This window comes from Gnatocerus cornutus, chromosome 3 (assembly GCF_029298725.1).
Source record: "Gnatocerus cornutus isolate USDA-ARS CGAHR chromosome 3, icGnaCorn1.1, whole genome shotgun sequence".
Classification (NCBI taxonomy): Eukaryota; Metazoa; Arthropoda; class Insecta; order Coleoptera; family Tenebrionidae; genus Gnatocerus; species Gnatocerus cornutus.
The window spans coordinates 15,538,189-15,562,022 of record NC_142235.1 but is presented as its reverse complement, the minus strand read 5'-3'; the positions used below and the strand labels follow the sequence as shown (position 1 = coordinate 15,562,022).

The window sequence follows — 23,834 nt, the reverse complement described above, 5'->3', positions numbered from 1 at the left end:
AACTTTTTTTACTCCCTTCGCCACTCTGTGCGCTCCAATTTACCTCGGAACGAACACTGGAACGAATGTCGGGTTGGTTGCCTAACCGCAATCATTTGAAAAATCTAGGGATATTCGGTTTTTATATCGTAAAAAAAACTCGCGTTTTCTCTACAATTTTCTTCTTCACGTGAAGAAACCAGCACTGGTGGTTTAACACAGACTCCTACGTTTTCCGCGTGTGTTTTTCTTATATTATCAATTAATTTAAATTGACAGGTGTTACGGTTGGCAGCTTTGTTCTCCCCCACGTCTAACGGTTCGTTTGTTTTGGCGCTTTTCTAGGTTAAGATGTTCAACTTTTAACCCTTCATTTGGTCTAAAATGTACGTTACAGACTTGAAAAATGATTTCTACGAGTTTCTGACAGGAAAAGTGAGTATTATAATCAAAGTTTCATTCATAATTTCGGTTTTCAGCGAATTTTGTTGTTGGTCCACTATGACATCGATAGTATTTGCGCTTGTAAAATCCTCCAAAACCTTCTTAAGTACAAAGAAACTCTTTATACAATCTCAGTCGTTCGTGGAGTCGAAGACCTGAAGCGTGCTTATAGTGAAAATAGCTCTGATGTGAAATATTTTGTACTGTTGAACTGTGGGGGCACCCTAAACTTAGTGGATTTGTTTGAACCTGAAGACGACGCAATATTTTTTATAATTGACGCTCACAGACCGACGCATTTAGACAATATTTACAGTGATGGACAAGTTCGATTGTTGTGGAACCCAGAGGAAGATTTAGACGTTCCTGAGTTTAATAACGTGTACAGAGACGACGTGAGTTTCTGGTTTTTATGCTTCAGTTTTACCGCTCGTTTCTTCTAGAGTGAGGACGAGGAGGAACAAGAAGAAGAAGAGGGTAGTGGAGACGAAGATGAAGGCAGAGCGGCGAAGAAGCGGCGCCTGAATGAAGAAGCAATTTTAAAACGACGAGAACGAAGACTGTGGGAAGAAAGGAGGTTTGATATCATCGCCGAATATTCCCAGTACACCTACTATGCGAAAGCGGTAAGTGAACACGCGCTGTTGAGGTTTCAGGACGGTCGGTTCTGCGGTTTTTTGGGGTTTCTCGGCAAGATCTCTTTCAGAGCGCCGTGGCCATGTTCAAACTCGCGTGGCTCCTCAATAAAGACGACAAAGACCTCCTCTGGCTCGCAGTGGTTGCCATCACCGAGCAGTACCTCCTCAACAAAATCGAGAACACCGACTACGTGTTAACGACAGGCGAGCTCCAGGCGCATTCCAATCGGTTAAAAAACCGCTCCAACGACTCCGATATGTCCACCGCGCTTAAAATCTCCTATGAGAAGGACTTGAAACTCGTTTTGTACCGCCACTGGTCGGTGGAGGCCAGTTTGAAGTACTCCATGTTCACGGCGTGTAAAATGAAGCTGTGGTCTCATCGCGGGAGCAAGAAACTCTACGAGCTGCTGGCGGACATGGGGTACGAAATTTGGGGTTGTTGTCGCTAGTCGCTGAAGATGCTTTCAGGTTACCACTGGCTCAGAGCCAACAGGCGTTCGAATCCATGGATCTTCAGCTGCGGAAGGAGTTCCACGAGAGCGTGGAGAGGCTCGCCGAGAAGTACAATTTGGAGGATTTGGTTTTTACCTCGTTTTTGCTCCAGTATGGGTATAGGAATCGCTACTCCGCCTCGGATATCGTCTACGCGATGTTGGCAATACTGGAGTCTTCGGTACGTTTCTTGGCGCGACACTCAGAAAGTCACGTTTCTTTGTAGCCTAAAGACAACCCGGAGGAGTCTTTTAATCTCGCGCTGGACTGCCTTCAACGTAATCGCAAAGAGAACCTCCATAAAGCCATCGAGAGGGCCAAAGTTATCACCAAGACCATGTTTAAGACGGTGCAGGGGGCTGTGGATATGAAACAGATCATAACGGCGGGGAACTTCGTCTATTTTATTGTCCAAGAGGGGAGTTTGGACTGGTATATGTTCTCCAACCAACACATTCTCCTCCTGCTTGCCCAGTTTATCCTCAGAGCCTACGTTTCCATGTCCCGGAACAAACGCGCTCCTGATCTCCCTTTGATTATTTCAGCGCCCAGGAACCTGGAAACCGGCACTTGTATTGTTTTGGGGATCCCCCCGTTGCGGCAAACCTCCCCGAAAAAGTAAGACCAAGTCTTCGGCTTCTTCTTCTAACTTCCCTGTTGTAGTAACTTGGGGCGCGCCTTCGAGGAAGCCGCGGAAAATATAAACTACGATGTTTCGTCGGATTACATCGACACGTCATGTATGTAGGGTTGTTGGTTCTTCATGGTTGGTAACGCTGATTTTACAGATTTTGAGATTTTTACCAAGGACAGGACCCGGTTTTTCGACGCTTTGACAGCTCTGTTCGATAAATGACTGTACATAATTTATTTATTTTGTATATAATAAATTGACAATACCATCAACTCGCTAAAACGAAGTACCCCGACCCCCCACAACTCTATAAAAGTATTGAAAAATACTATTTGAGGGGGAGCACGTGTCTTGTTGATTTAACGTCAAATTGACTAGAAAGTGAGGTTATGTCAGCGATATTTCCAGTGACTTTGGTTTTATTACCGCGAAATTTGAAAACAACACGTGCCCCGCCCCCTTTCTATAACAAACTAATATTGCACTATTGCCTGTCTACGACTCGTTCGTTTATATCGATGAATTTAACTTCTCCTTTTTGGAACCGCTCGACAAAGTCGCCCACAGTGTCCACCGTGATCTCCACTCCATACTCCATCACAGCAAACCTCCGATTGGGGATGTCTATAGCAACAAGGAGGGGCACCACATCGTCCAAACCAATCAAATCCCTTAAAATATCGCTTGTCTCCGAATCCAAACCAATCAAAAATTGCAAATAATGATCGTCCTCGCAATTGGAGAAGAAGTCTTCAGGGGCGCAGTTAAAGTTGATGTTGTGCTTCTTGTAATAGGAGTCGGCGGCGGGTGACAAAACGGACTCCGCAAATTGCAGTTCGGTCTCCTCCCCATCTGACCCAAAAAAACAAAAAAAATCAAAACATTAGTTACATTATCACGACCTTGAATTACTAAAACAAACGAAGAGCGGAGTGTGTTATCAACGTAACAACATCACGCGATAACCCCGCAACTATAAACAAAAGACGATCGAACTTCGTTCCTCCAAAACCGGAAAAGTGCCGCGCTAGTGCAACCCGGAAGAGAAAGAGAGACGGGCAGGAAAAGCATGAAACTAACAGAAATGGAAGCTGGCGGTGAGTCTTCAGTGAAGTTGCTTATCTAGGTTAAGTTGACTTAACTCACCGACGAATAGAACGATCGCTGGGTAGTCGTGGAGTTTGTTGGCGAAGCGCTCGGTCAGGATGTTCACAGCGCGCGGCTTCCACGGGAAATTCTGGAAAAAAACGGACAGTTTTGGGGAGTTACGAGTTTTTGGGTTACCTGCGCCATGGGGTCTTCGGCTAGTTCGGTCCTGGCGTCCATAGTAATGATGTGGCCGTTGCGGTCTAAAAGGAGCAGTGTGGGGATTCCCCGGATTCCGTACAGTTGGGCGAGTTCGGCTCTGACTGCGGTTTGTTGCCAAGGGACGGTCAACCAGGGCATAGTTTCCACGTAGGAGGCGTAGGATTCGGCACTTCTGCAAATTAGCAGGATTGTTTTAGTGGTTTAGTTGTGATCAGAAAGTGGGGCGGCGGTGATTTAGAGATAGGGGAAAAATGGGGCGGGGGTGGATTTCTTGGACTATTTCACGTAAGGAAAGTGTCGTTTTAGGATCACGTTTTGTCAAGTTGGCGAAAATAGACAAAATCCGAAATTTTGAAAAAGTTTGGAAAAAAGTGGTTTCAATGTGATCATCAAACGTCTTTGGAAAATTGAAAACAATTTCGGAAATTTGTGGAGGTATAAAAAAAATGTCAGTTTTGACCTCTCGAATTCATTGACATTCCTACATACTTAGAACTCAAAAAACTACATTCTAATCTGTTTTTTTTTGTGAAAATACATATGAGAAAAATGTTTATCAATACAAAAATTGAGACCAAATTTAAATTTGGTTTTCTGCTTTTGAAGTCTCATACTATTGGTGTCTCGAATCCTTTGACGCTTCTACGTGCTCATATTTTCAAAAAAATCCTTTCAAAACAGCGTTTCAAAGAAAATGAATTCCCACAAACAGTGGCTTCAATGTGATCATTGAAAGTTAAGAGCAAAGCAATTGAAAACGTCTTTAAACGAACTGAACTCCGAGCAAGAATCATAAAAACGCGCCGCGAGGTCACGGATTAAATCATCCCGAATTCCTCCCCAATTCCAATATTTTGCAATAAGCTCCACTCGAATTTTTATGCGGCGTTTTCTCTTCCTCTCATTCCGTTACGACTTACATTATTTTTATCAATCTAAAAGCGGCGGAATTTCTCGTCCATTTGGCACCCTCCACTATTACGCAATTCATCCCCGCTTAGCTTTTTGTTTTGGGGTGGAAATGTAGCAAGTGCTCGACGCTAGGAAATTAAGGGTGTACGGGTAAAGAGTGTCGGTTTTAAAAACGGGGAAAAACTGACAATTTTAATAAACAAACACGTCTTATCTCACGAAAATCTCCGTTTAATTGCTTAAATTTCCCTTGCTTGACTCGCGTGTCATCAACCCCTTGTCATAAATTTTTTCTCCCCTTTTTCTTATCGTCTTGATTTCACTTTGTAAATGAATCAGTGTCTTGTTTTAATTTTTTCAGTTTACTTTCTTTACTGCGATAACCCGATCCCGCCGCCCCCACGGTTTAATACGTCCCGCCATTCTTCCTCTGATGAGCGTGTAAATTTGAATATTTCATTAACACCGTGACAAAGTTATTCAACTCCACCCCCGACTTCTCGGGGGTGGTACGAGCCCAAGACCAATTCCCAAGATTACAACGGACCCGATGAAGGCAAGAAGTCGAAGTAACATTTTATGACATCGTTAAAACGTTTTTACGACTTGACCTTATTTTTGGACTCCGAGGGGATGTTCTTGTTTTCTTTTAACTTGTCATATTTTTAAAACAGTCTGGGATAACTGAACGTGAGATTAAATTTTTCACCGCGATTCATCCCTCGGGAGCGAATTACCCCTAATCTTCTTCAGGGGGTGAGTCATGTGATAACCGGGTTAATGCACCCTGTCCGTTTCTAGACACGCGAACGCTACAGTTTTATGTTTAAAATATCAAGAGGCGAAATTTACGGCCCCGGGGGGACCGGGACACACTTAGCCTTTTAATTTATTTAACACGAACGGACGACTGGGACGTTTAAATAAACGTTCAAGCCACTTTTTTCAAAAAATTTTTTTTGGCGACTTAAACTGAAAATGGGATTTTTAGGTCTCAAAAGCGGCCTAAAAGAAGTGTTTTCTGGTCGCAAACATTTTTGGTTGATCGATGGTGGCGCCATCTATCCATAGTTTTGCATATTACATCAAGATACCGATATTATCCCCAATTTTATAATTATTTGGTAAAATCAAATCGAAAAACTGCTGTAAAGTGCAATAAAAACGTGTTAAATTATTGAAAATGAACATATCTAGCAGTGCTGCTGCAACAACATCAAAAAGCACATCAAACCTAATTCATACAAGGTGTTTATAAATGTTTCTAGCATCAAGGGTGGCTATGAAATGTCAAAGAAATTTGCCGCTCATTACAAATGTGGGTTTCGATTTGTCAACTGACATTTGCAGTTAACCTCAAACATGAAGCAAAGTAAGTTTTGAGAAATAAACTGTTCCAGTTGTGGTTTAAAACCTGAAAATCGAACACTTGGGCACAAAACTGTAACTAAAACGTCATTGAAGTACGGAACATTATAAATAATTTTTAAGTTAGTTATATTCATTATGAAAACAAAGCGGCAGAATAGTGTATGACAGGAATTCCAAAGCCACGCTTGATGCTAGAAACGTTTATAAACACCTTGTATAAATTGTGAAGTTACACATGCCGAAACTGCAAATGTAAATAAAGAAAATACGAACTTTTCTAAAGGATTCATAAATATTTACAATTATTCAGTTGTTATAAATTTAATGATGTCGCCTAAAAAAACATGTGTGTCTCACGGACAAAAAGTGCCACTTTTTGGCGTTGGCACACAAATAACTATTTTGGAGTCGCGAAATTATAATTTTTATTTTTATTCTTCTTCAGAGCAGTTCTATCAGTTCCCGTGTTCTTTCTAATAAATTAAAGTCTAACTAAATTTATCGTATTTTTTTTCTGTCTTTGTCCGACTAAATGGCTGAATTTTTACTTCTTTTTGTCAAATTTAATTAAATCTAGTCCAATTTAGACCACATTTAGTCTAAATTTATGTATTTAGACTAAATTAGACAAAAGTAGTCAAATTATTCTGATTTGGGCAAATTTCTGCTTCCAAAGTCAAATTTCAGTATTCAGCCTAATTAAGCAAAATTTGGTACAAATTTGACTAAATAAATTAATTTGAATTGGTTTGTCAGTGCCGTACGTATTTAATTAAATTTAATCTTATTTGGTCGATTTAAACTATTTAAAAAAAATCTATAATTAATGTGAATTAAATTAACTAGTTAAAATTTGTTTATTTTAAACGAATTTGACTAATTATGATAACATTCTGTACTCAATAAGTTAATTTTAACCGCTCATCAAGGTTAAATTTAGACCAAACTCGTTCAGATTAATTTTGCTAATGCCGATCTAATTAATTAAATGGAACTCATATTTAGTTTACTTTCAAAAATGTAATCTCAGGTTACCTACTTTGGCCCAATTACGATACGTTTATTTTGTTAATTGCTCATCAAATTTGAATAATTTAAGTGTGATTTAATTGACAATTAAATTAAATTTTGATGATTTGACGAAATTCCACGCGAATTTCTTATGTTTTAATCCGAATAAGACTAAATCAATTTAATTTTAACTAGTTTTTGACAATTTTAATTCAATTTAGTCTTAATCAGACTCGTTTCTTATAAATTTATATGAAATTTATGACTAAACTATTTTCATTTTAGGGCCATTTATGTTGCCTTGTTGAAGTTAGTCGAACGTAGTCAAATTTTTCCTACCCAATTCTGTTTCATTGAGCGAAATTAGTTACAAGCTCAAGTAATTACGTCTAATTTTGAATAATTTCTTTGACTACCAATTTAAGACACTTTCTCGTCCATTTAATTAATTAATTATTTTAGTTTAATCAAATTCTATTCTGTGTAGTGACTAATTTGTGTTCCTTAAGGTTCCAAATTAGGCCCCTGATTTTCCCTATGTAGATACTAAAACAAGTTATTAACTTTGGAGGACTTACCCAACTAAAAACTTCTATTTTCTAATAAGAAACTTAATTATACCACCAAACTTCTCCTGTTTGGCGTTGGTACACAAATAACTATTTTGGAGTCGCGGAATTATAATTTTTATTTTTATTCTTCTTCAGAGCAGTTCTAACATTTTTCGTGTTCTTTCTAATTTAATAACGAAAATGGAATTTTCTTCCGCTCACGTTGAAACCACTTATCCAGTGTCCACGGCGCTCACCCTTTAATCATCATAACACTACATCTAGTAGCAAACCCTGCCACTTCGCGCCGCCCCCGCCCCCACCCGTTGTTTGTTTACAATGTTTGCCACTCGCCGCCCCTAATTGTACACGATACGTGTCATCCCCTTAATGCCGCAATCCCATTACTAGGCCCGTCGACGTGCACCATAACTTATAATTAATGTTTGCACGCACCCCCACCCCCGGGGGCGGCAAATTCGCGCTTATCTCCCTTACCTGTCACTGCTAACGAAGACGATCTCGAATCCCGGTTCCCGTTTTCGGATCACCCGGTATACTTCAGCCAGTTGGGGGGTAAACGCGCGACAGGGGGGGCACCAGTTTGCTGAGAAGTAAAACCCTCGGACTGCATCGGGGAGGGTGTTGTAATGCAGATCTTCTTTGGTGGAAGGGTGCTCAGTGGAGTAGGTGCCCCCTTGTTGGAGCACCACGTCTTTGAGGACCTGGTCGACGGGGCGGGGCCTCCAGGGGAAGGAGGTGCCTGTGGGGTCTTCGAGGAGGCGCTCTTGAGCTGAGACACTGATTGTTCCTCCGTCGCGGTCGAGGAGGACGAGGGTTGGTACCCCTGATTTAATTCGGTACCTTCTGGAGAGTTTCGTCTGAAAGGTGAAATGAATGAAATTTTCCAGGTGACAATTTCGTTTCCCGTCAATTCTGCTCCTCGGCACGTGACGCGCCGCCCCTTTGCGACGTGAGCGGAAAATTGCTTCGAGTCCGAATTTATAGATCGCATATAAGAAGGGCCGCAATTTCTATTTCCACTCGAAACTAGATCTGAGGGTTAACTTTTTCCTTGCGTAATCTGTTGACACGTGCGATCCAGAAGCTTTTCGGTAAACCAACAAAAAATGTAAACAAGCTTCATCGTCTGCTGGAAATGTGTTCAAGAAATCACTGAAGTGCAGTAAAACAAATAAGGGTTAGTTTGTCAACGACATTATGGAAACAACCCTTTGTGTGCGTTACGTCCGCTCAATTAACCGCAACGCAAATCTCACCCTTACCAAGCAAAAAAACGCATTTTTCTGCCCTAATTCGGACAAGTAAAGCGCTGCAATTAGTTTTCGACACCGACCCCAATCGTTATATTAATCGAATTCAAGTTTAGACAAAGGGTAGTTGGAAAGCCGCACTCAAATGAGGGATGAAGCGTTTCGATCAAGTGTGTGGATGCTCGCAATTTAATTAAAGGGAGGCTTCGTATTAGAGCCGGGTTTAGGCGGTGTTAGACTTGAAAACGCCAGTAAATATTTAATTCCCTCAAGGGTGCAAATTCAATCGATTTCTCATCAAAATTACAATTCCTAGTCAAATTAGCATCGATGTAATAATTAGTCTAATAGGATTCATTTGAGTGCTACCTAGCCATACAGTCTAATTAAATTTTATTTAATTTAGACTACTACATCTTATCCTGTTTACTTTAATTTAGGTAAATTTGGACTACTTTAGGCTAAAATTGGTTTCATTAAATCCTGTTAGATTAATTCAATAGATTTCTTATCAAAATTACAATTCCTAGTCAACTTAGCATCGATTCAATTAGTCCAATACGATTTATTGGACTACTACGTAGCCTTATAGCCTAATTAATTTAAGTCTAATTTTGACTATTGTGTATCTTATTGTGTTCCTTATGGGCCAAATTTGTTTTTTTCAACTCACCTTTACACCTTAGTTCTAATTTGATTAAATTTATTCTAAGCAATTATGGGTAATTTGTCTTCTTCAGTTTTGATTCAAGTTTTGACTTAAACAAATTATTCCATTTAATGTGAACTAAATTATTTAATCTAAACTTATTTAATTTAAAATTTTACATTTTCTGGTTAAATTATCATCGATTTAATTAGTCCCACGATATTAATTGGAGTACTTCGTTATTTTACCTACGTAGGTAGCCTAATAAGAAAAAAATTTAGTCTAATTTAGTCTATGTCATGCACCTTATCCGATTCACTTTATTTCAATTAAATTTGGACTAATTTAGACTAAGTTTGGTTTGTTCAAGTTAAATTTTTGCAAATTTACACTTTGATTTTAGTTTGATTAAATTTATTCTAATTAGTTTGTTTTAAACACTTTTAATTCAAATAACAGATTCACAAACAAATTATTTCATTTAAACTGAACTAAATTAATTATTTCAAACTTTTTATTCAAATTACAATTTTTAGTCAAATTTTGATGGATTTTATTACTTCTGCGATATTAATTGGAGTACTTAGTCAATATACCTACGTAAGAGGTAGCATAATTCAATTTAGTTTAATTTACACAGCCTAATAAGAAAAAATTTGTCTAATTTAGACTATGTCGTGCACCTTACTCTGTTCACTTTAATTTTGTTTAATTTGGACTAACTTGGACTAAATTTAGTTTCTTCAAATCAAATTTAAGTAAATTTACCTACACCTTGGTTCTAATTTGATTAAATTTATTTAAATTTAATTTGTAATTTTGACTCATTTTTTTTTTATTTTTATAAAAATATATCAATTTTTTAAAGTTAAATTTACTGTAAACTCAACTATATTAATTTCACTAATTAGTCGGTCAACCTGTTAATTTCTTATCTAATAAATTTAAGTTTAACTAAATTTATCGTAGTCTTTCTTGTCCGAATTAGACTAAACTATATAGCCGAATTTTAACTTTTTTTTGTCAAATTTAATGAAATTTTGTTCAATTTAGACCACATTTAGTCTAATAAGTTTATGTATTTAGACCAAATTAGACAAAATTAGTCAAATTTTTTCTGATTTGGGCTAATTTCTGCTGCCAAAGTCAAATTTTGGGTTAATTAACTAGCTAAAATTTGTTTATTTTAAATGAATTTGACTAATTATGATAATATTCTGTGCTAACTAAGTTAATTTTATAGCTGCTTATCAAGGTTAAATTTAGACTAAACTCGTCCAGATCAATTTCGCTAATTCTGATTTAATTAATTAAATGGAACTTTTATTTAGTTTTTACCTTAAAAAATATAATTTTAGGTTGCCCACTTTGGCCTAATTACGTTACGTTTATTTTGTTAATTGCTTCTCAAATTTGAATAATTTAAGTGTGATTTAATTAATAATTAAGTTAAATTTTGATGATTTGACCAAATTTAACGCAAATTTCTTATGTTTCAGTCCAAATAAGACTAAATTAGTTTTATCTATTTTTTGTCAAAGTTAATTCAATTTAGTTTTAATTAGACTCATTTTTTCTAAATTTATGTGCAATTTATGTCTAAACTAGTGTCATTTTAGGGAAATTTAGGTTGCCATAACGAATTTAGTCGAACGTAGCCAATTTTTTTTTACCCAATTATGTGAAAGTTTGTCTAATTAAGCGAAATTAGATAAAAGCTTAAGTAATTAAGACTAATTTTGAATTAATTTTTTTGCCTCCCAATTTAAAACACTTTTTCCTCTATTTAATTAGAATTAATTATTCCAGTTTAATTCAATTCTAATTTGACTAATTTGGGTGTTCCTCAAGGTTTCAACTTGGGTCCCTAGCTTTCCCATATACCTAGATAATAAAAGTAGTTATTTACGTTGGAGGACTTACCAAATTGCCAAAACAACTAGAAACTTCTATTTTCTAATAAGAAACTTAATTATACCACCAAACTTCTCCTGTTTATACATAATTTTACAACTTCCTTTGTTTTGATTTCCGCCGCGCAAACCCGCTCTGTTTACATTCCTCGCAAAGAAACAAGAAAAACTTTCTCCCGACCTCCTCTCCACTCACCTTCAACTCAATTTCACTGAACGGAATGGCAAACCACGGCATCCCCACTAAATTACCCCTGTGACTATTTTCAAAATCACTAAAAACGTCATTATTTGCCCACAACACCACCTGCACCACCTCCAACTTCTTCACTTCACAATTGTCCGCGTTGAGTCTCTCGTACAACACACGCAACTTCTTCACGAAGTCGTCGTTTTGTTGACTGATATTGGCGAACGAGAAATAGACGCCGGTGATGTGAGCGTCGCGAAGGACGTTGTACGTATCGACGACGTCGAAATCGCCGTCGTAACGAAGAAGTTCTTTGCCGAAAAGACGCTCGTGCCACTTGGAGTTGTGAGCCATGGCATAGCGTCGCGACGGCGAACGATCGACTGAAGGAGCACGCGGCGGCGTCGCGACGCCGGCGCATGGGGGGAATCGATCATCCTTGTCTGGCCGGGGGAGGAGGCGGATCACCAAAGTGCGGTGCTATTTTACTTCGAAAGTAACGACGAGGCTGTCATTGCTAGGTATAATAACTCTGAGGTGGTAGCACTGCCTGGTTGACAGTTTGAGGTTAAGTGACGACACCTTCAGTCGTACCAACTTGTAGAAAATGCAAGGGTTGCTTTTTGTCATTTTCCCTCCGCATATTTCTCATTTTTATCGATTTGAGACAACACAAAGGAAGTGAAAGAAAATTGAGAAAGTCATCAGAGAACGCGAAAAACTTATCGCGAGGACATTAAAGCTCTTTGTAATGTTAACCGGAAATCCTTTCGTCTTTAAAGAACTTTCTTTATTTCCCTTTCATGAGCTTCAGTGGAGTGAAAGAACTCGTGCCCGACTTCCCAACTCTATAAAAACAAAGTCACTACATATTCCACGACCAATCTGCTACTTATCGTGTGTAAATACAACACAATTACCTTAGCGTCGCGACGCCATTAACCGACCTCACCGCCTTAAAAACCTTTTAGTATTCACCACACGAACAAAAGCGCATAAATCATCTGTCATTACGTTGAAATTTTCCACACATGGACCTATAACAGTATCGATCCGGCTAAAAAACGGGATAATCCTGGCATCCCGCAGGATAAGATAATCCCGGAAATAAATAGGAGGAAAATCCTCGTTAATGAAGGCATCGCGTCTTGTAATTGAGAAGCACATTTTGTAGGGTCCTTTCATCAATGTTCCAAGACCGTTTATTAGGTTGGTAATTCTGTTAAGAACATGAAAGGGGGTTTTATTCATTACATTTCTCGTCGGTTTTTGTGTTGGGAAGAGTTTAAGTTTTTAACTGTGAGCGAACTTTTATTTTACAAGTTTAAATAAAAAGAGTCGAGTGCCAACTGTTCGCAGTTGAAATCGACTTTTTGTGGCGGCAATTATTCGTTGCTGGATTAATTTATCAAGGAGTGCTTTGGAATGAGCTTTTCGTCTCCGTTTTAGCGTCACCGATAGTCTGCGCTTAGATCTATAGATTATGGAAGTTTTGCGGAGAAGTAAATTATAGTCGTAGAACTGAAAAAGTCTTAAAACTTTCAGAAACTGACTAATTTTTACTAATGGTGACCCAAATAGTTTGAACTAAGCTATAATAAACGAAACATTATTAAAGTGACTTAAGTAAGACCGGCTAATTGGAACTAATTCAATTATTTGCGACTAATTTTAGTTTATTTGAGAGTTCTAAAATTAAACAAATTCGATTTACTTAAACTTCTACAATAAACTTAAGCCAATTGCGACTAATTTTAATTCAGTAATTCAGAAGAGTGTAACCAATTTTGCCTGCAATATTCTGAACTAAGCTGTAATAAGTATAAGCTAAACTTTACTAACTTGAATCAAATTGAACTAAGTAGTTGAATGGAACGAGGTTGGTACTAATTCAATTATTTTTGACTAATTGCGACTAATTCTATTAGTTTGTAAGTTTGAAAACTAAACGAATTTTGTTCATTCAAACTTGTCGAGTATTTAAAACTGAAGTGTAGAAATTTAAATTCATTGAGAGTAATTTGAATCAACTAATTTAGACAAATGATGACTAATTTTGACTAATTCTGACTAAAATATTTTTACTTAATTCGTAAAAAGCAAAACTTTACTAAATTGGATTAAGTTAGACTTTATGAATGAAGCAAGATTGGTGCTAATCCAATTAATTGTGACTAATACAACTAATTGCATTAGTTTATAAGTTTGTAAACTTAACGAATTTCTTTATTTAAACTTTTTATTCTAGATATAGAAAATTAAGCTTGTTAAGACTAATTAAATTGTGACTAATTTTTACTAATTTGGTCTAAAATATTCTGAACGAAGCCATAATAAACTAAACATCACTAAATTGAAACAAATTGAAGTTGATGAATGTAACGAGATTGGTACTAATCCAATATTTACTAAACGATATTTGTTTACTCAACCTTTCAATATTTAATATTAAAAAATAGAATATTAAACTTGTTTAGAGTAATTTTAATCGCCTACTTATGACTAATTTTGACTAATTCTGACTAAAATAGTCTAAACCATGCCATATAAACTGCATAAAATTAGACTAGATTAATTAAACGGCGCGATTGGTATTAATTCAATTATTTCCGATTAATTGCGACTAATTTTTTATTTTAAACGCCTCGAATAATTCAAACTAAAATAAAAACATGAAATTAAGCAAATTGAAACTATTTTTAACTGTTAGTTCAAACAAGTTGTGACTAATTTTCTAATTTAGCTTAAATGAAACTTAAACAAGATTAGTAGACGTAATAAAACCAGTGCTGCCAGCCGATGCAACAAAGCAGTTCCATCAGAAAACTAACTGCAATCGCCTGCAGTTTCTGCTTTTTCGCACGGCCATCTCCAATGTAAATACACGTCATAAAATCTAAAGCACGCATTATATGCATCCATAAAAACCTTAAAGACCATCATAAAGAGTGAATTTAGTGCAGAAGCAGAGCCAAGAGTGTAAATGGGAAATTTATTTTATAGTGTGCTTCGGGCTATTGATAAATTTTTGATCAAACGATTATTGCAAGCGACTCTATTTCAAACTCAATATCGATGTGTCTAATTATACTTTCACCTTCATGACACATTCATCCATTTTTCTTCTCCAAACATGGAAAGGGTTGCTCCATCACCCCCATTTACATTCCGGCAACCTCTATAACTTCGTTTATTTACAACCCCGTTTTTTCACGCTATCACATATCTCTTCGCGAATTCATGAGACGGAATGTCTTAAATAAAGCAGTTTGAGGGCGGAAATCGAATCGTCTCGGATCCAACAAACTTTATTTTATTACGCGAGCAGCCGTACAATTGATTGATTAACTTTAAAATGGGGAAAAACAACAAAGGGAGCCGCTTTGGTTATTTCGTTCGAAATGAAATGTCTCATCTGGAAACTCCGGGAGCTAATTTAGTTAAGGAAACTTCCGCTCATTTGCAGTTCCGGGAGGTTATTAGCCAATTTACACTAGTGGTTGGGCTGCTAGGGTTGGTCTTCGAGTTTGTAGTTCGGCTTAAAGTACGTTTAAGGGTTGGGAAAACTTTTTTAGATTACTTGGGGGTAGTGGATAAACTGTTTAAAACGAGAAAATTGGGGTAGTTTTTAACACTCCGCGCACGAGTGTATTATTGGTTGCCTACTTTAAACAAATATTGATTAGAGCGGTAGGTGCTGTTGATCTACTCGCTAACATAGCGTTCGTGTATAGACCGTGTGGCCTAATGGATAAGGCGTCGGACTTCGGATCCGAAGATTGCAGGTTCGAGTCCTGTCACGGTCGCTTCACTTTTTTCAGTTTTTTTTCAAACAATCTAGTCATAAATATTTACTGCAATAACCATCGTCGCGTCCAATTTCGTTTTGATTTATTTCACACCCATATAGACCCATCTCATGGTCACAATTTCCGGTCATTCTAATAATATTCTCGTCACTAGTCGCACTCCCACATTTATCTCCCGTCCGACATTCTTATGAATGAAATCAAATTATAAAAATAAATAAATTACGTTACGTAGGCTGTGGAAATGTGACATTTATGGCAATTGTCCAAACTAACCTAAAACAAACGTCCAAGGTGAGTACCCACCTTTTTCTTAATCACGTTACCGCCCATCAAATATCAAAATTAATGACGTCAGTATCGACGCCTACCGGATATAAATTTTCCGACGCTCCCTCGGTTAAATTTGGCGCCGGGGTGTGTACAGCACCGGACTGAAGTAATGTCTGCTAGTTTTCATTATACACGTCATTATTTTTGTCAACAACTGCACTCTTCTCAAGGTCATCGAAGTTGAGATTTATTATTTATAATTTGATCGATTGTAATTAGGGTTGAAATGAAAAAAAATGGAGAATGAGTCATTAAAAGCGTGCGTGGTTGTAAGTTAGGGGTGGGTTAGTCAACGTCCGGCGTCGTATTCATAATTCAATTCGCATTGTGCACCCTGTTGTATCGATTGTTTTACTAATCAGAGGGGTGCTATGTGAAAGGAACATCTGATTTTTTATCTTTAAGCAAGGGGATGAAGGGTGAATGCCGGATACCAGGTGGCGCAAGAAAAACATTTTTAAGTTCTAATTTTTATATTTTAGTTTGAATAAACTAATTTAGGTTAGTTTATTTTGATATTTTTTTGTCTGTTTTTAAATTAGAATAGCACATAATTAAATTCAAAATTAGTCACAATTAATCACAAAATATTGTAATTAGTACCACTTCTATTCTAATTATTTCATTATAGTTTATCTAATCTAATTTAATGCAACATTTACCGTTTTTTACTCGAAATTAGTAAAAAATTGTTCAATATAATTCAAGCTCTGTATGATTAATTGTAAATTAATTAGTCCCTACAAATTAGTTTGTTTGTTAAATTTACGAAAAATTCGACTTTTAACTTTTGGGTGGTTTATTTTGTTTTTTTTGTCTGTTTTTAAATTAGAATAGCACATAATTTAAATTCAAAATTAGTCACAAAATATTGTAATTAGTATCAATTCTATTCTAATTATTTCATTATAGTTTATCTAATCTAATTTAATGCAACATTTACCGTTTTTTACTCGAAATTGGTAAAAAATTGTTCAATATAATTCAAGTTCTGTATGATTAATTGTAAATTAATTAGTCCCTACAAAATTAAGTCATTTTACAAATTGGTTTGTTCGTTACATTTACGAAAATATCGAGTTTTAACTTTTGCCGCACAAACAGCTGTCAAATTTCTACCCTCCGCGAATTGGGGATTATAAACTTAGCGCCACCCTGTATGTCCTCCCATTCATTCTTCCCTCGTTTCCTCTGCGCCGACGCCGCCCCTTCACCCCTTTTCTTCAGTGCCGTCATCGCGCCACCACCACCACCAGATCAGCCCTAAACTCGTCTGATCACAACTATCTTTTTTTCGGAAAAGAATCGCGCCAGCTTTTCTCGATTTCGTAAGAATGCGTCCGACAACCCCGAAGAATCCGTATTAGAACATCCGAGAACCGTCGTCGTTTTCTTGCCGGTGATCGACCGCCACCACGGGAAAATGGCGGCGGTGGCGGTGTAACGAAGTCGCAATGTGGAAATTTTGACGTAGGGCAGTGATCTGTAATAAAATTGTGGTACATTTTCAGAAATGCAAATAATAGTGAATTGAAGGTGGACACGTAAGAGACGAAACGTCGGCATGGGGGAGCGGCAGGTGTCGATTTACTGGGCGCAGCTGAAGGCGATGTTGAAGAGGAACATTCTGCTCAAGAAGAGGGAGAAGAGGAAAACGACGGCGGTAAGAAAAGGGGACCTTTAGTGGGACCATCCGACTATAAAAAGAAGTTCTGGCACTTTTGTTAACGGGGAAATGACACTTGTTTGACAACATTACACAAGATTGACCAGTCTCATCATCATCCAGTTCTAATTAGCTCAATTTAGTCAAAATTAGTCAATTAGTATAGCCTAATTTTAGTTCAATTCAACTGAATTAATTGTGACTAAGCGTAATTTTGTTATCAATTAGTCATAATTAGTACAAGAAGTTATTAATTACAGTAAAAATTAGTCGAAATTATGTGTATCATTCGTAAATTAGTCCCAATTAGTAAAAATATTTGTGTTTTTTTTTTCAGGAAGTTCTTCTCCCTCTTTACTCCCTTGGAGTGTTAATAGCCCTTAAAGTGATAATCCCCAACCCCAATTTCCCCGCGATGGACACCCCCCGCGGCGAAGCCGACCTCTTCGCCTATTTCCAGCAGCTAAAAAACCACACAGTAGCCGTAGTACCAAACAATAACGAAACGCAAGTAAGTACCGCCCCCACCTCCCGAGCAGCCAATCATTTTTTTTTCTAGGACTTTTTACGACGTGTCAACGATCTATGGCAGACAATGCGTTACAACAATCCTGGCCTCCATCCAGTCAATTGGCTGGTTTTCCCAACAAATGAAGATCTCCTCACTGCTTATTGGTCGGAACCGGAGGACATCCCTATAGCTGTCATTTTTGAAGATCCACATCCGGTGACGGGGTCTTTAAAGTACAAAATTCGCTCGAATCCGTCGCATTTTGAGACACCATCGACGACTGTGTTGTATAGTTCGCCGGCTTCTTGCAGGGAATCCTCAGAGTTCTGGTCAAGTGCCAATGTTTTTCCTATAGAAACTGGGAAGAATTGTCCTGTTAATCAATACTACTATTCGGGGTTCGTGGCGCTGCAGGCTCTTCTAGATTACACGAAAATAAGAGTAAGATCTTCACTCTCCCTTCGCATTTCTTCATGTTTCTTCTAGATCGACACCGGGAGGAACCTCAATGTCCCAAAGATCTCTCTAGAGATGTTCCCGAAGAAAGCACACACCGGAGACTGGATGGTGGCCTTCCGAGTCATCATCCCTCTTTACATGGTGATGGCCTTATCCCAATTCATCACCTACCTCCTCATTCTTATCGTTGGGGAGAAAGAAAACAAGATCAAAGAAGGGATGAAGATCATGGGACTTAAAGACTCAGTTTTTTGGCTCTCTTGGTTCATCATCTACGGGGTCTTCGTCCTCTTCCTCTCCATCATCTGCTGCGTGCTGTTGTTCACTCTTCAAGTGTTCCAAAACACGAATTTCCTTCTTATCTTTCTCTTAGTGCTGTTGTACTCGTTGTCCATCATCATGTTCGGGTTCATGATAACGCCGTTCTTCGACAAGTCGAGGGTGAGTGATGGTAACCCTCAATACAAGAAACTCAACATTTTTTGCAGACGGCGGGGATTCTGGGGAACTTCGCCGTCAACATAATGAGTCTCTTCTACTTCATCCAAGTCTTCGTGGACAGTTCAAGTTCCGTAGCCTTCTGGATCGTCTCTCTCATATCATCTTCGGGCTTCGCCCTCGCGATGGACAAAGCGTTGGTGATGGAGCTCAAAGGCGAAGGCGTCAATTTCGACAACCTCTGGTCGGGTCCAGGTATGCCATTCGGTGGTAGCCTAATCATGATGGGCCTGGACATCGTTATCTACGGCCTCCTGGCCTACTACCTCGACTGCGTGATCCCCAGCGAACACGGCATCAGACGCTCCCCATTCTTCTGCCTCAAACCGTCGTTTTGGTGCTCGAAGAAACCAGTCCAACGGATTCCTCTTGCGAACGGGGGCTCCGTGGGCTCGTTGACCACCGGCGAAGACAGCAACGTCGACGTTGAACCCGTTTCGCGCGAGATGAAAGGACGGGAAGCCATCAGGATCGTGGATATGTTCAAGAGTTTCCATGTATGTTTCTGCGGTCAATAGTCTAAACCTATCATTACTTTCCAGCATTGTCGCAAACCGGAAATTAAAGCGATCAATGGCATCAACTTGACAATATACGAAGGACAGATTACAGCCATCTTGGGGCACAATGGGGCTGGGAAGACCACTCTTTTCAATATTTTGACGGGGTTGACAGCCCCCACGTCAGGGACTGCCTACATCTTCGGGTACGACGTCAGAGATCCGAACGACATGGACGAGATAAGGAGGATGACGGGGGTTTGTCCCCAACACGACATCCTCTTCGATAACTTGACCCCGAAGGAGCACCTGGAGTTCTTCGCCGCCGTTAAAGTAAGACCATGGCGGAGTTAAACCAAATACGACCTTTTTTTCAGGGGATTCCCCCAAACTTGCGGGAGTTTGAAGTCATGAAGACGTTGCGCGATATTGATCTCACAGACAAGGCGAACGCATCAGCTAAACATCTTAGTGGGGGCCAAAAGAGGAAGCTCTCGATCGGGATCGCCGTCATCGGGGACCCCAAAGTAAGCCTTCCTCTTCACCACGTTCCTACTAAGACTTCTTTTCCAGATCATCATCTTGGACGAACCCACTGCTGGAGTAGACCCGTACTCGCGGCGCCACATGTGGTCGGTTCTTCAGAACCGGAGGCACGGCAAAGTCATTCTGTTGACGACGCATTTTATGGACGAGGCCGACATTTTGGGTACGCCGCCATCTTGTCACGCCGGACGTGTTAATTTTTTGTTAATTTTTTTCTAGCTGATCGGAAGGCGGTGGTGTCCAAAGGCAGCATCCGCTGCTGTGGTAGCTCTCTGTTCCTGAAGAACAAGTTTGGGATTGGTTACCACTTGACGTTGGTGCTCGATGGTATCTGTCGTGAGCACGCCATCACCCGTTTGGTTACTTCCCACGTTGCCAAAGCCGAAAAGGCGCGTCGACACGGCCGAGAGCTCAGTTTCATTCTTCCGCACAACGCGGTGGATAACTTTGCCTCGCTCTTCTCCGCGATCGAGCAAGAGATTAACAATAAGTCGAGTAAACTAGGCATATCAAGTTATGGAGTTTCCATGACTACTCTCGAAGAGGTCTTCTTGCACTTGGAGAGGGATGAAGAGACGGAAGAGACGATGGATAACCTTTCGAAGAAGATGGTGAGGAACCGCGCCCTCAGTCGGAGTCTCAGTCTTCAGAGTAAGAGTACCAGTTATCAGTCTTTGCAAAATGAAGGTAATAATGCTGCAGCCCAAGACGTGAAAGGCGGAGGTGAGAGCACCCAGATTGGAGGCTTGGAGATCATCAGCGAGACCAAGTCCCCCATCACTGGTATCGGCTTGGAGAAGATAGATTGTCATCCGAGCGCGTTCCAGACTCTTATCGCTCTGTTGCGGCTGCGGATTCTTCGCCTCATCCGCGACATCCAGAAGCTCTACTTCATGATCGTGCTGCCTCTGGGTTTAGCCGCGATGGTACTCTACCTCAACAGCATGCAAACTATAGAAGTTAAACTCACGCCACTGGGGCTCAATGGGACGACGTACGGCCTCCAAACCACCTTCGCCATCCACAACAATTCCGGGCTGAACCTCGATGACTTCTACGAGCAACTCCGTGAAGTTGGCGTCAGAAGTATAGATCCGTACGATGGCAACTTCTCTCTTCTTTTAGACATGGCTCCCCACATGGCGGCGCTCAATGTTAACGTCTTCAGCAACGAAAGAAGCAGCGTTACTGTGATCTACAACGATACCGCTCAACACAGTTTACCAGTCATTATCAACATGATCAGCAACGGGCTCTACCGCCTCATGAGCCCCGAGAGGATCATGAAAGGTCAATGGGAGCCCATCGAAGTCATGGCGTTGCCGTTTCAACAAACGGCGCAACCGGAAGAATTCAACTTGGGTGTCTTCTCCGCGTCGACTTTCTTGGGGATGATCTTTGTGCTTGTCCCGGTGAGCCTCGCCATCGACATGGTGTACGACCGGGAGATCAAAGCCAAGAACCAGTTGAGAGTCAACGGGTTGTCGTTCTCCATGTACTTCGTCACGTACTTTGTTGTTCTTGCGGGGTTGATGGTCCTCATCTGCGCAGCGCTTCTTCTGATTATTCTTTTATTTGATATCCCGGCGTTTAGAGGGTGGCCCGCATTGGTCACTTTGAGTATCCTCACCTTCTTGTACTGCCCTGCGTCCATCCTCTTCAGTACCTGCGTGAGCTACATCTTCGACAAGACAGATTCTGCTCAATCTATCCTTCCTAACATTGCGACGTTCTTGGGCTGCATCCCTTTCTTCTTAGTAAGCATGTTGGACATGTTGAGGTTAGGCGGTAAAGCCGCGCTTGTTCTTCATATCTTGTTTTCGATCCTCAACGCCATGTATATCCCGTACGCCATCATCTACTACATCCAGAGGGTGTACATGATGTGCAATATTAACTCCACTTGCAGCACTCTCACGTTGGTGGACTACATGACCGACGAAATCATTGTCATGGTGGTGGGGATCATCCTCAACATCCCCTTCTGGTTCTTTGTACTCATGATCATCGACATCAAGAAGAGTGGAGGGAGAGTCAAAGACGCCTTCAAGTTCTTCGTAAGTTGGTACAAACTCTCAAAGTCGCTCTAAAAACAGTTTTTACAGAAACACGACGTGGATGAAGCCATCGAAGACATCAACGAGCTGAGCGACATCGGCGAGAACGAAGACCAAGACGTCAAAGCCGAGCGGCAAAAAGTAAAGAACTTGATGGACTGTTATGTGGTGAACCCTCCGGTTGTCATGGTGCAGAACCTCCACAAGGAGTACACCAAGAGCGAGATCAAGTGCGAGTGTTGTTGCAAGCACGAAGAAGAGCCCGTGACCACCAGAGTCGCCGTTAAGAGTCTCTCTTTAGCTGTGGACGCCGGCGAAGTTTTCGGCTTGTTAGGACATAACGGTGCTGGTAAAACCACGACGATGAAGATTATCACGGCAGAAGACGCCCCCACGCGCGGGAGGGTACAAATCGGGGGTGAAAATATCACCTCGAATATGAACGATGCGTTCCAACTACTAGGGTATTGTCCGCAACATGACGCGCTGTGGAAGAACATCACCGTGAGGGAGCACCTCGAGTGTTACGCGGCGATCCGAGGAGTCCGTTTCGGGGACATTCCTAAAATCGTGAATCTTTACCTCTCCGGGCTCCAGATCCACGAGCACGCAGATAAGCAGGCGCAGCAGTGCTCTGGAGGCACCCGCAGGAAGTTGTCGTTTGCCATGGCTATGGTGGGCAACCCGAAAATCGTCCTTTTGGACGAACCCAGCACTGGGATGGACCCCAGAAGCAAGCGCTTCTTGTGGGACACAATTCTGGCGAGTTTCCAGGGGTCTAGAGGCGCGATCTTGACCACACATTCTATGGAGGAAGCCGACGCTCTTTGTTCGAGAGTGGGGATTATGGTAAAGGGGGAGTTGCGTTGTTTAGGCTCCACCCAACACTTGAAGAACCTATACGGAGCCGGATACACGTTAGAAATGAAGTTGAGGGGCGGGGACAGAACGCCCACTTCAACTTCCGGGGATCGCCCAAATGAACTTCGGGAGTTTGTCAGTGGACTGTTTCATGATGCGACACTTCAAGAGAGTTTCGCGGATAGACTCGTCTTCAGCGTTCCACAGCAAAGTGTTCCTTCTTTAGCTAACTGTTTCATGCAACTTGAAAAAGGTGGGTTTGTCGGGGTTGCTTCGCAAATAACGATTTCTGTTCCAGCTAAAACGGAGTTGGACATCGAGGAGTACAGCTTCAGCCAAACCACTTTAGAGCAAGTGTTCTTGAAATTTGCGCACTACGATGAAGTCAACGGCGAATAAGACGGTTTAGAATCATGTGATTTAGATAAGTTGAAAGGTATATTTAAAATCCACTTTAAATCAAAATTTATTTATTTTTCAAAACGTACCTAAACTGTTGAGTAGTACTGTGTTGTTTTTTTAGGGAATTTAAGTTTGTACAGTTACCCTAAACTAAGAGGGATGTATAGTTTTGTGTAAACTAAACTGTATGATTGTTGTGTGAAAATATGCATTTACTCGAGCGATAACATGTTGATTGTAACTTTTTTTCATTGTTTGTTGGCCTAAATGTTTTTATTTCGTTCCGTTTCAGATTTTCAAGAAATATAATAGTGCCTATCGTATGTATATAGTCGCTTGCAGTTTGTTTATTAGGGACTTTTAATGAAGTGTTCATTTGTTGTCACAGTTGGCAACACTTATCATTAGTTTATGGTGTATTCAGCGAGGGCTTGGGGAAGAGTTGGCAATGACACTGCTACAGGGTGAACCATGACACTGGTGGTATTTTTATTTGTTGCACTGTAATCACACCCGGAAAACTTTCCAAGTGGGCTCCACACAGACAAAACGTCTCAGCGCCACCTCTTACCCAAAAGTGAGTACACTGTAGTCACGATATGGACATTAAAGTTTTTACTTTTCCTGCAATAATTAAAATGTATCAATTAAATTGTAATAAAAATTTTATTGCTAAAGTGTAGCTCATTGCTATCAGTCCACTTTCCTCTGTGAATTTTCGAAAAAATTTTGGTGTAAATCAGGCTTTCAATTCCGTAGGGAGAAAATTAGCGGAAAATTGAATGTACCGATTTTTGAGGTTGACACGCTGTCAAAGTTGAGT

At 40.0% G+C, this 23,834-nt stretch overlaps 3 protein-coding genes and 1 non-coding gene across 6 annotated transcripts; 3 read left to right on the top strand and 1 right to left on the bottom strand.

Moving 5' to 3' along the window:
• Positions 1-102: 102 nt before the first annotated feature.
• Cdc45 (cell division cycle protein 45) lies at positions 103-2,457 on the top strand. Its single transcript, XM_088031934.1, has 8 exons — positions 103-414; positions 459-818; positions 867-1,049; positions 1,130-1,485; positions 1,533-1,737; positions 1,783-2,174; positions 2,220-2,296; positions 2,345-2,457. The coding sequence occupies exons 1-8, from the start codon at positions 364-366 to the stop codon at positions 2,410-2,412; spliced, it is 1,692 nt and encodes a 563-aa protein (XP_087888060.1). The 5' UTR covers positions 103-363; the 3' UTR covers positions 2,413-2,457.
• Positions 2,410-11,791, bottom strand: LOC148177421 (nucleoredoxin-like). The gene is made up of 5 exons (XM_088031955.1): positions 11,376-11,791; positions 7,842-8,224; positions 3,475-3,670; positions 3,337-3,427; positions 2,410-3,042 (listed from the first exon to the last, which is right to left on the bottom strand). The coding sequence occupies exons 1-5, from the start codon at positions 11,721-11,723 to the stop codon at positions 2,675-2,677; spliced, it is 1,386 nt and encodes a 461-aa protein (XP_087888081.1). The 5' UTR covers positions 11,724-11,791; the 3' UTR covers positions 2,410-2,674.
• Positions 3,197-23,688, top strand: LOC148177419 (cholesterol transporter ABCA5-like). 3 transcript variants are annotated; one of them, XM_088031862.1, is made up of 13 exons: positions 3,197-3,287; positions 17,023-17,174; positions 17,515-17,688; positions 17,737-18,129; positions 18,175-18,588; positions 18,636-19,142; positions 19,188-19,478; positions 19,523-19,672; positions 19,719-19,854; positions 19,911-20,342; positions 20,394-21,748; positions 21,797-22,862; positions 22,908-23,688. In XM_088031862.1, exons 2-13 carry the CDS (start codon positions 17,076-17,078, stop codon positions 23,006-23,008), a joined length of 5,118 nt encoding a protein of 1,705 aa, XP_087887988.1. In that variant the 5' UTR covers positions 3,197-3,287; positions 17,023-17,075; the 3' UTR covers positions 23,009-23,688. The 3 variants fall into 3 exon arrangements, with proteins under 3 accessions (XP_087887988.1, XP_087887987.1, XP_087887986.1); XM_088031861.1 differs by having other exon boundaries at positions 20,379-21,748; XM_088031860.1 differs by having other exon boundaries at positions 19,911-21,748.
• Positions 15,103-15,175, top strand: TRNAR-UCG (transfer RNA arginine (anticodon UCG)). Its single transcript has one exon. It is a non-coding gene; the product is annotated as a tRNA-Arg (tRNA).
• Positions 23,689-23,834: the final 146 nt, after the last annotated feature.

Coding starts and splice junctions, on each gene's coding strand:
- Cdc45 (XM_088031934.1), top strand. CDS start 364: ATGTACGTTACAGACTTGAAAAATGATTTCTACGAGTTTCTGACAGGA. Junction 1,050..1,129: donor ACACCTACTATGCGAAAGCG/GTAAGTGAACAC, acceptor GATCTCTTTCAG/AGCGCCGTGGCCATGTTCAA. Junction 2,175..2,219: donor CGGCAAACCTCCCCGAAAAA/GTAAGACCAAGT, acceptor TCCCTGTTGTAG/TAACTTGGGGCGCGCCTTCG.
- LOC148177421 (XM_088031955.1), bottom strand. CDS start 11,723: ATGGCTCACAACTCCAAGTGGCACGAGCGTCTTTTCGGCAAAGAACTT. Junction 8,225..11,375: donor TCAGTGAAATTGAGTTGAAG/GTGAGTGGAGAG, acceptor TTCACCTTTCAG/ACGAAACTCTCCAGAAGGTA. Junction 3,671..7,841: donor GTCTTCGTTAGCAGTGACAG/GTAAGGGAGATA, acceptor GCTAATTTGCAG/AAGTGCCGAATCCTACGCCT.
- LOC148177419 (XM_088031860.1), top strand. CDS start 17,076: ATGGGGGAGCGGCAGGTGTCGATTTACTGGGCGCAGCTGAAGGCGATG. Junction 19,673..19,718: donor CCGTCATCGGGGACCCCAAA/GTAAGCCTTCCT, acceptor CTTCTTTTCCAG/ATCATCATCTTGGACGAACC. Junction 19,855..19,910: donor GGACGAGGCCGACATTTTGG/GTACGCCGCCAT, acceptor ATTTTTTTCTAG/CTGATCGGAAGGCGGTGGTG.